This window comes from Scyliorhinus torazame, chromosome 26 (assembly GCF_047496885.1).
Source record: "Scyliorhinus torazame isolate Kashiwa2021f chromosome 26, sScyTor2.1, whole genome shotgun sequence".
NCBI classification, from domain to species: Eukaryota; Metazoa; Chordata; class Chondrichthyes; order Carcharhiniformes; family Scyliorhinidae; genus Scyliorhinus; species Scyliorhinus torazame.
In genome coordinates, this window is record NC_092732.1 from 42,229,836 (window position 1) to 42,242,077 (window position 12,242).

A 12,242-nucleotide genomic window follows, 5' to 3' on the forward strand; every position below is an offset into this window, starting at 1 on the left:
GGTCTGGGTGAGGTGGTCAGGGTGAGGGGGTCAGGGTGTGGGGGTCTGGGTGAGGGGGTCAGTGTGAGAAGGTCTGGGTGACGGGGTAAGGGTGTCAGTGTGTGGGGGTCTGGGTGAGGGGGTCAGTGTGTGGGGGTCTGGGTGAGGGGATCAGTGTGAGGGGATGAGGGGGTCAGTGTTTGGGTGTCTGGGTGAGGGGGTCAGTGTGAGAAGGTCTGGGTGAGGGGTCTGGCTGAGGGGGTCAGTGTGTGGGGGTCTGGGTGAGGGGGTCAGTGTGAGGGGGTCTGGGTGACGGGGTGAGGGAGTCAGTGTGTGGGGGTCTGGGTGACGGGGTGAGGGTGTCAGAGTGTGGGGGTCTGGGTGAGGGGGTCAGTGTGAGGGGGTCTGGGTGAGGGGGTCAGTGTGAGGGGGTCAGTGTGAGGGGGTCTGGGTGAGGGGGTCTGGTTGAGGGGGTCTGGGTGAGGGGGTCAGTGTGAGGGGGTCTGGGTGACGGGGTGAGGGTGTCAGTGTGTGGGGGTCTGGGTCAGGGGGTCTGGGTGAGGGGGTCTGGGTCAGGGGGTCTGGGTCAGGGGGTCTGGGTGAGGGTTTCTGGGTGAGGGGGTCTGGGTGAGGGGGTCTGGGTGAGGGGGTCTGGGTCAGGGGCTCTGGGTCAGGGGCTCTGGGTCAGGGGCTCTGGGTCAGGGGGTCAGGGTAAGTGGGTCTGGGTGAGTGGGTCTGGGTGAGTGGGTCTGGGTCAGGGGGTCTGGGTGAGGGGGTCTGGGTGAGGGGGTCTGGGTGAGGGGGTCTGGGTGAAGGGGTCTGGGTGAAGGGGTCTGGGTGAAGGGGTCTGGGTGAGGGGGTCTGGGTGAAGGGGTCTGGGTCTGGGTGTCTGGGTGAGGGGGTCAGTGTGAGGGGGTCTGGGTGACGGGGTGAGGGTGTCAGAGTGTGGGGGTCTGGGCGAGGGGGTCTGGGTGAGGGGGTCAGTGTGTGGGGGTCTGGGTGACGGGGTGAGGGTGTCAGAGTGTGGGGGTCTGGGCGAGGGGGTCTGGGTGAGGGGGTCAGTGTGTGGGGGTCTGGGTGACGGGGTGAGGGTGTCAGAGTGTGGGGGTCTGGGTGACGGGGTCAGTGTGAGGGGGTGAGGGTGTCAGAGTGTGGGGGACTGGGTGAGGGGGTCTGGGTGAGGGGGTCTGGGTGAGGGGGTCTGGGTGAGGGGGTCTGGGTGAGGGGGTCTGGGTGAGGGGGGTCTGGGTGAGGGGGGTCTGGGTGAGGGGGTCTGGGTGAGGGGGTCTGGGTGAGGGGGTCTGGGTGAGGGGGTCTGGGTGAGGGGGTCTGGGTAAGGGGGTCTGGGTGAGGGGGTCTGGGTGAGGGGGTCTGGGTGAGGGGGTCTGGGTGAGGGGGTCTGGGTGAGGGGGTCTGGGTGAGGGGGTCTGGGTGACGGGGTGAGGGGGTCTGGGTGAGGGGGTCTGGGTGAGGGGGTCTGGGTGAGGGGGTCTGGGTGAGGGGGTCTGGGTGAGGGGGTCTGGGTCAGGGGGTCTGGGTGTGGGGGCCTGGGTGAGGGGGTCTGGGTGAGGGGGTCTGGGTGAGGGGGTCTGGGTGAGGGGATGCCCACATACTTGCCACCTGCACCCTGGCCTTGCGGCTGAGCAGGAGACCAAAGCGGTTGCGGGCCGTACAGTCGTATTCCCCGGCGTCGGAATCATTCTTTTCCCTCTTCTTCTGGAAGTTGTGGATAGCGAGCGAGCCATTGCTTAGCAGCGAGACCTGGGGCCTTCCCCACAAGGTCAAACCATCCTTTCTCCAGGTGATGGTAATGGGCTCCACCCCATCCACCAGACAGTTTAGGACCAGGGGGTGATCCTTCACCGCAATCACATCACTCGGCTCCTCCAGAAAAGAGAGTTCAGACAGCAAAGCACCATCTAACAACCAGAGACACAAACAAGTCATCTTATAGCGAGCATGACAGAGCGATCAAACCCCACCGACACCAATCCCCAGCCAGGGATACGCTCCAACTGCATTCGCCGATGGTTCAAATGGATGATTCGTGGACAAGGTGTTTAAGATATTAAAACAATTTGATACGGCTGGTAAAGACTTCCTCTTGCCAATAAGGACCTGACAGCACATGTACATTGTTCAAAGAGAAACACTCCCAGGACAGGTACAGCACGGGCTTAGATACAGAGTAAAGCTCCCTCTACACTGTCTCCATCAAACACTCCCAGGACAGGTGCAGCACGGGGTTAGATACAGAGTAAAGCTCCCTCTACACTGTCCCCATCAAACACTCCCAGGACAGGTACAGCACGGGGTTAGATACAGTGTAAATCACCCTCGACACTGTCCCCATCAAACACTCCCAGGACAGGTACAGCACGGGGTTCGATACAGAGTAAAGCTCCCTCTACACTGTCCCCATCAAACACTCCCAGGACAGGTACAGCACGGGGTTAGATACAGAGTAAAGCTCCCTCTACACTGTCCCCATCAAACACTCCCAGGACATGGACAGCACGGGGTTAGATACAGAGTAAAGCTCCCTCTACACTGTCCCCATCAAACACTCCCAGGACAGGTACAGCACGGGGTTAGATACAGAGTAAAGCTCCCTCTACACTGTCCCCATCAAACACTCCCAGGACAGGTACAGCACGGGTTAGATACAGAGTAAAGCTCCCTCTACACTGTCCCCATCAAACACTCCCAGGACAGGTACAGCACAGGGTTAGATACAGAGTAAAGCTCCCTCTACACTGTCCCCATCAAACACTCCCAGGACAGGTACAGCACAGGGTTAGATACAGAGTAAAGCTCCCTCTACACTGTCCCCATCAAACACTCCCAGGACAGGTACAGCACGGGGTTAGATACAGAGTAAAGCTCCCTCTACACTGTCCCCATCAACACTCCCAGGACAGGGACAGCACGGGGTTAGATACAGAGTAAAGCTCCCTCTACACTGTCCCCATCAAACACTCCCAGGACAGGTACAGCACAGGGTTAGATACAGAGTAAAGCTCCCTCTACACTGTCCCCATCAAACACTCCCAGGACAGGTACAGCCTGGGGTTAGATACAGAGTAAAGCTCCCCCTACACTGTCCCCATCAAGCACTGTTGCTCAGTCTCTGGGACCCTGGTGTAATGTTTACCTGTGAAGGGCTCGGGAGAGTGTTGGCGGCTGGGCTACGCAGTCGGATACTTTGACTTGGGCACTCTGGTGGGTACAGCTGAGGTGGCAGAGGGGAGCTGGTATCCCCAGCAAGAGTCTGGGGCTGGTGGGAGCGAGCTGAACCATGGCCTTGCCTGTTTTTTCACTCCGCATTTGCTCTGTGCCCATTGTTGTTGCAGCCTCTGGATATGGCAGGTTTCACTGTGTGAACTCCTGCCCGGCTGCTGAACAATGTGTCTGCGGATGTCTCGGAACACCGGCTGACACCCTTGGGGCAGTGATTGATGGCTAGCTCCCAGAACCACAGAAACCCAGACCATCAGTGGACCCTGTCTGCTTGTGGACAGGCTATAACTCGGGATGTGTGAATGATGGAGATTAGAGCAACAGCAGCATCCAGCCCCCTCACCCCATCCAACAACCAAAGTCTGTCCCCTCCCCAGCAAGAGTGGAGTGGAGCGGTGTTCGATCAGGCAGCAATCCGTCTGCCCAGTCTGAGCCACCCACCACAACAGGAGGTGATGTTCCCATGTCTCAGTGTCAGCCCAATCCTTCCCTCACTTTCCAGAGAAAAGGCTTTGATTACCCTGGGCATGGGGGCGACTGTCACCTGGTTCACCCCTGACCCTTGCCCCTCCATGCAGCTCACCTCTGGCCCCGACTCAGACAGTGTAACACACAGTATTATATATCTCACTGTGACACAGTGTAACACACAGTATTATATATCTCACTGTGACACAGTGTAACACACAGTATTATCTATTTCACTGTGACACAGTGTAACACACAGTATTATATATCTCACTGTGACACAGTGTAACACACAGTATTATATATCTCACTGTGACACAGTGTAACACACAGTATTATCTATTTCACTGTGACACAGTGTAACACACAGTATTATATATCTCACTGTGACACAGTGTAACACACAGTATTATATATCTCACTGTGACACAGTGTAACACACAGTATTATCTATTTCACTGTGACACAGTGTAACACACAGTATTATATATCTCACTGTGACACAGTCTAACACACAGTATTATATATCTCACGGTGACACAGTGTAACACACAGTATTATATATCTCACTGTGACACAGTGTAACACACAGTATTATATATCTCACTGTGACACAGTGTAACACACAGTATTATATATCTCACTGTGACACAGTGTAACACACAGTATTATATATCTCACTGTGACACAGTGTAACACACAGTATTATATATCTCACTGTGACACAGTGTAACACACAGTATTATATATCTCACCGTGACACAGTGTAACACACAGTATTATATATCTCACTGTGACACAGAGTAACACACAGTATTATATATCTCACCGTGACACAGTGTCACACACAGTATTATATATCTCACCGTGACACAGTGTAACACACAGTATTATATATCTCACTGTGACACAGTGTAACACACAGTATTATATATCTCACTGTGACACAGTGTAACACACAGTATTATATATCTCACTGTGACACAGTGTAACACACAGTATTATATATCTCACTGTGACACAGTCTAACACACAGTATTATATATTTCACTGTGACACAGTGTAACACACAGTATTATATATCTCACTGTGACACAGTGTAACACACAGTATTATATATCTCACTGTGACACAGTGTAACACACAGTATTATATATCTCACTGTGACACAGTGTAACACACAGTATTATATATCTCACTGTGACACAGTGTAACACACAGTATTATATATCTCACTGTGACACAGTGTAACACACAGTATTATATATCTCACTGTGACACAGTGTAACACACAGTATTATATATCTCACTGTGACACAGTGTAACACACAGTATTATATATCTCACTGTGACACAGTGTAACACACAGTATTATATATCTCACTGTGACACAGTCTAACATACAGTATTATATATCTCACTGTGACACAGTGTAACACACAGTATTATATATCTCACTGTGACACAGTGTAACACACAGTATTATATATCTCACTGTGACACAGTGTAACACACAGTATTATATATCTCACTGTGACACAGTGTAACACACAGTATTATATATCTCACTGTGACACAGTGTAACACACAGTATTATATATCTCACTGTGACACAGTGTAACACACAGTATTATATATCTCACTGTGACACAGTGTAACACACAGTATTATATATCTCACTGTGACACAGTGTAACACACAGTATTATATATCTCACTGTGACACAGTGTAACACACAGTATTATATATCTCACTGTGACACAGTGTAACACACAGTATTATATATCTCACTGTGACACAGTGTAACACACAGTATTATATATCTCACTGTGACACAGTGTAACACAGTATTATATATCTCACTGTGACACAGTGTAACACACAGTATTATATATCTCACTGTGACACAGTGTAACACACAGTATTATATATCTCTCAGTGACACAGTGTAACACACAGTATTATATATCTCACTGTGACACAGTCTAACACACAGTATTATATATCTCACTGTGACACAGTGTAACACACAGTATTATATATCTCACTGTGACACAGTGTAACACACAGTATTATATATCTCACTGTGACACAGTGTCACACACAGTATTATATATCTCACTGTGACACAGTGTAACACAGTATTATATATCTCACTGTGACACAGTGTAACACACAGTATTATATATCTCACTGTGACACAGTGTAACACACAGTATTATATATCTCACTGTGACACAGTCTAACACACAGTATTATATATCTCTCAGTGACACAGTGTAACACACAGTATTATATATCTCACTGTGACAGTGTCACACACAGTATTATATATCTCACTGTGACACAGTCTAACACACAGTATCATATATCTCACCGTGACACAGTTTAACACACAGTATTATATATCTCACTGTGACACAGTGTAACACACAGTATTATATATCTCACTGTGACACAGTGTAACACACAGTATTATATATCTCACTGTGACACAGTGTAACACACAGTGTTATATATCTCACTGTGACACAGTGTAACACACAGTATTATATATCTCACTGTGACACAGTGTAACACACAGTATTATATATCTCACTGTGACACAGTGTCACACACAGTATTATATATCTCACTGTGACACAGTGTAACACACAGTATTATATATCTCACTGTGACACAGTCTAACACACAGTATTATATATCTCACTGTGACACAGTGTAACACACAGTATTATATATCTCACTTTGACACAGTGTAACACACAGTGTTATATATCTCACTGTGACACAGTGTAACACACAGTATTATATATCTCACTGTGACACAGTGTAACACACAGTATTATATATCTCACTGTGACACAGTGTCACACACAGTATTATATATCTCACTGTGACACAGTGTAACACACAGTATTATATATCTCACTGTGACACAGTCTAACACACAGTATTATATATCTCACTGTGACACAGTGTAACACACAGTATTATATATGTCACTGTGATACTATTTGACAGAGTATTATATACATTGACAGGATATAAATACAGGGTTATATATCACTGTCTCCCTGCTTGGTTGTCAATGAGGATAGTTTTAGATGTTGTCCAGTTAAATTCCAGGGGGTGTCAGAGTATCCCCTGTCGATTGTGGCAAGCTATCCTAGTTATACTCAGCCGTTTGCGAGGAGACGAGGAACTAGCTGCAATCTGTTTTGGTATCACAGTGACGGCTGTCTGCTGACTTTGACTCTGTGAAAGGGGAGCTAAAGTTGACAAATGGCTTGTGCTGAATAGGAGCTGGGTGCTCTTGAACCCTTTGCCAGTTTCTTTGTGCAGGCTGACAGGTTGTGAATGCAGCGCTGAATATCCTCCAGCTTTTGTGCCTCAGACTCTCCAGATAATTTTATTACAGCCTTGAAGGATATTGGAAAGAGCTTTGGAGGAAAGTTAGTGGTGAGGGAGAAGAGTTGCTGCCGGGCTGACCAACCCCCAGCTCTGGAGCAGGGGTACAATAGGGAAGAGACACGAAGCAAATTCACATTTCTAATCTGCGAGGGAGGGCGTTTCAACTTCACTGCCGCGAACAGGGGTCCGTCCAGACAAGAGAGAGGAGAGAGAGTCAGTAACATGTAAAGAAAATGCCAGGAAATTATTTTTCTTTCACCGTGATACAAATCCATCAGTTCTTGGTTTCACGGATATTCTTTGTACCCCAGTGAGAGTCAGTGTGTGTGTGACCCGGCACACTGACTCTCACTGGGGTACGGGTCCCACACACACTGACTCTCACTGGGGTACGGGTCCCACACACACTGACTCTCACTGGGGTACGGGTCCCACACACACTGACTCTCACTGGGGTACGGGTCCCACACACACTGACTCTCACTGGGGTACGGGTCCCACACACACTGACTCTCACTGGGGTACGGGCCCCACACACACCGACTCTCACTGGGGTACGGGTCCCACACACACTGACTCTCACTGGGGTACGGGTCCCACACACACTGACTCTCACTGGGGTACGGGCCCCACACACACTGACTCTCACTGGGGTACGGGTCCCACACACACTGACTCTCACTGGGGTACGGGTCCCACACACACTGACTCTCACTGGGGTACGGGTCCCACACACACTGACTCTCACTGGGGTACGGGTCCCTCACACACTGACCCTCACTGGGGTACGGGTCCCACACACACTGACTCTCACTGGGGTATGGGTCCCACACACACTGACTCTCACTGGGGTACGGGTCCCACACACACTGACCCTCACTGGGGTACGGGTCCCACACACACTGACTCTCACTGGGGTACGGGTCCCACACACACTGACCCTCACTGGGGTACGGGTCCCACACACACTGACTCTCACTGGGGTACGGGCCCCACACACACTGACTCTCACTGGGGTACGGGTCCCACACACACTGACCCTCACTGGGGTACGGGTCCCACACACACTGACTCTCACTGGGGTACGGGTCACACACACACTGACTCTCACTGGGGTACGGGTCCCACACACACTGACTCTCACTGGGGTACGGGTCCCACACACACTGACTCTCACTGGGGTACGGGTTCCACACACACTGACTCTCACTGGGGCACGGGTCCCACACACACTGACTCTCACTGGGGTACGGGTCCCACACTCACTGACTCTCACTGGGGTAGGGGTCCCACACACACTGACTCTCACTGGGGTACGGGTCCCACACACACACTGACTCTCACTGGGGTACGAGTCCCACACACACTGACTCTCACTGGGGTACGGGTCCCACACACACTGACTCTCACTGGGGTACGGGTCCCACACACACTGACTCTCACTGGGGTAGGGGTCCCACACACACTGACTCTCACTGGGGTACGGGTCCCACACACACTGACTCTCACTGGGGTACGGGTCCCACACACACTGACTCTCACTGGGGTACGGGTCACACACACACTGACTCTCACTGGGGTACGGGTCCCACACACACTGACCCTCACTGGGGTACGGGTCCCACACACACTGACTCTCACTGGGGTACGGGTCCCACACACACTGACTCTCACTGGGGTACGGGTCCCACACACACTGACTCTCACTGGGGTACGGGTTCCACACACACTGACTCTCACTGGGGTAGGGGTCCCACACACACTGACTCTCACTGGGGTACAGTTCCACACACACTGACTCTCACTGGGGCACGGGTCCCACACACACTGACTCTCACTGGGGTACGGGTCCCACACACACGGACTCTCACTGGGGTAGGGGTCCCACACACACTGACTCTCACTGGGGTACGGGTCCCACACACACTGACTCTCACTGGGGTAGGGGTCCCACACACACTGACTCTCACTGGGGTACGGGTCCCACACACACTGACTCTCACTGGGGTACGGGTCCCACACACACTGACTCTCACTGGGGTACGGGTTACACACACACTGACTCTCACTGGGGTACGGGTCCCACACACACTGACTCTCACTGGGGCATGGGTCCCACACACTGACTCTCACTGGGGTACGGGTCCCACACACACTGACTCTCACTGGGGTATGGGTCCCACACACACTGACCCTCACTGGGGTACGGGTTCCACACACACTGACTCTCACTGGGGTACGGGTCCCACACACACTGACTCTCACTGGGGTACGGGTCACACACACACTGACTCTCACTGGGGTAGGGGTCTCACACACACTGACTCTCACTGGGGTACGGGTCCCACACACACTGACTCTCACTGGGGCATGGGTCCCACACACTGACTCTCACTGGGGTACGGGTCCCACACACACTGACTCTCACTGGGGTACGGGTCCCACACACACTGACTCTCACTGGGGCATGGGTCCCACACACACTGACTCTCACTGGGGTACGGGTCCCACACACACTGACTCTCACTGGGGCATGGGTCCCACACACACTGACTCTCACTGGGGTACGGGTCCCACACACACTGACTCTCACTGGGGTATGGGTCCCACACACACTGACCCTCACTGGGGTACGGGTTCCACACACACTGACTCTCACTGGGGTACGGGTCCCACACACACTGACTCTCACTGGGGCATGGGTCCCACACACACTGTCTCTCACTGGGGTACGGGTCCCACACACACTGACTCTCACTGGGGTATGGGTCCCACACACACTGACCCTCACTGGGGTACGGGTTCCACACACACTGACTCTCACTGGGGTACGGGTCCCACACACACTGACTCTCACTGGGGTAGGGGTCTCACACACACTGACTCTCACTGGGGTACGGGTCCCACACACACTGACTCTCACTGGGGTACGGGTCCCACACACACTGACTCTCACTGGGGCATGGGTCCCACACACTGACTCTCACTGGGGTACGGGTCCCACACACACTGACCCTCACTGGGGTACGGGTCCCACACACACTGACTCTCACTGGGGTACGGGTCCCACACACACTGACTCTCACTGGGGTACGGGTCCCACACAAACTGACTCTCACTGGGGTACGGGTCCCACACACACTGACTCTCACTGGGGTACGGGTTCCACACACACTGACTCTCACTGGGGTACGGGTTCCACACACACTGACTCTCACTGGGGTACGGGCCCCACACACACTGACTCTCACTGGGGTATGGGTCCCACACACACCGACTCTCACTGGGGTACGAGTCCCACACACACTGACTCTCACTGGGGTACGGGTCCCACACACTCTGACTCTCACTGGGGTACGGGTCCCACACACACTGACTCTCACTGGGGTACGGGTCCCACACACACTGACTCTCACTGGGGTACGGGTCCCACACACACTGACTCTCACTGGGGTACTGGTGCCACACACACTGACTCTCACTGGTGTACGGGCCCCACACACACTGACTCTCACTGGGGTACGGGTCCCACACACACTGACTCTCACTGGGGTACGGGTCCCACACACACCGACTCTCACTGGGGTACGAGTCCCACACACACTGACTCTCACTGGGGTACGGGTCGCACACACTCTGACTCTCACTGGGGTACGGGTCCCACACACACTGACTCTCACTGGGGTAGGTGTCCCACACACACTGACTCTCACTGGGGTACGGGTCCCACACACACTGACTCTCACTGGGGTACGGGTCCGACACACACTGTCTCTCACTGGGGTACGGGTCCCACACACACAGACTCTCACTGGGGTACGGGTCCCACACACACTGACTCTCACTGGGGTACGGGTCCGACACACACTGACTCTCTCTGGGGTACGGGTTCCACACACTGACTCTCACTGGGGTAGGTGTCCCACACACACTGACTCTCACTGGGGTACGGGTCCCACACACACTGACTCTCACTGGGGTACGGGTCCGACATACACTGACTCTCACTGGGGTACGGGTCCCACACACACTGACTCTCACTGGGGTATGGGTCCCACACACACTGACTCTCACTGGGGTACGGGTCCCACACACACACTGACTCCCACTGGGGTATGGGTCCCACACACACTGACTCTCACTGGGGTACGGGTCCCACACACACTGACTCTCACTGGGGTACGGGTCCCACACACACTGACTCTCACTGGGGTACGGGTTCCACACACACTGACTCTCACTGGGGTACGGGTCCCACACACACTGACTCTCACTGGGGTACGGGTCCCACACACACTGACTCTCACTGGGGTACGGGTCCCACACACACTGACTCTCACTGGGGCATGGGTCCCACACACACTGACTCTCACTGGGGTACGGGTCCCACACACACACTGACTCTCACTGGGGCATGGGTCCCACACACACTGACTCTCACTGGGGTACGGGTCCCACACACGCTGACTCTCACTGGGGTAGGGGTCCCACACACACTGACTCTCACTGGGGTACGGGTCCCACACACACTGACTCTCACTGGGGTAGGGGTCCCACACACACTGACTCTCACTGGGGTACGGGTCCCACACACACTGACTCTCACTGGGGTACGGGTCCCACACACACTGACTCTCACTGGGGTACGGGTCCCACACACACTGACTCTCACTGGGGTACGGGTCCCACACACACTGACTCTCACTGGGGTACGGGTCCCACACACACTGACTCTCACTGGGGTCTGTATTGCTTCCACAGCCATTGTCTATGATGGAATGTCCAAACACTGTTATTAAAAAGATAGTAATTTAATCTGCAGTGCATTGCAATTTGATCCGGGTATAAAACATCTTCAATTAACTCCACCTAAATATAACCCCAGACTCCAGGGCCTAGAGTTTAGGATGGTGGCTACCTGATTGAGTTGGCCAGAGGATGCGTTTCGTAGCTTACCCTTCCTCATGACAGGGTTACTGTCCAAGACTATGATATTAGGACCAGAAGACTATCTTATGTCGACAGCAGGGATTGTATTAAGGTGCTGGGATACCCTGAAAGTAGCAGAGTGGGAAGATCCCACGGGCTGCGCTAGATTAGTTGATCTTGGCAGGGTCAGTAGTTCATGTGGGATTGGTATC

At 52.9% G+C, this 12,242-nt stretch overlaps 1 protein-coding gene across 1 annotated transcript in view; it reads right to left on the bottom strand.

Annotated features, from left to right (window-relative positions):
* Positions 1-12,242, bottom strand: part of LOC140403010 (immunoglobulin superfamily DCC subclass member 3) — a 127,047-nt gene that overhangs the window by 113,414 nt on the left and 1,391 nt on the right. The window contains 1 exon segment of the mRNA XM_072490666.1: positions 1,593-1,898. Coding sequence (XP_072346767.1) covers positions 1,593-1,898 — 306 coding nt within the window.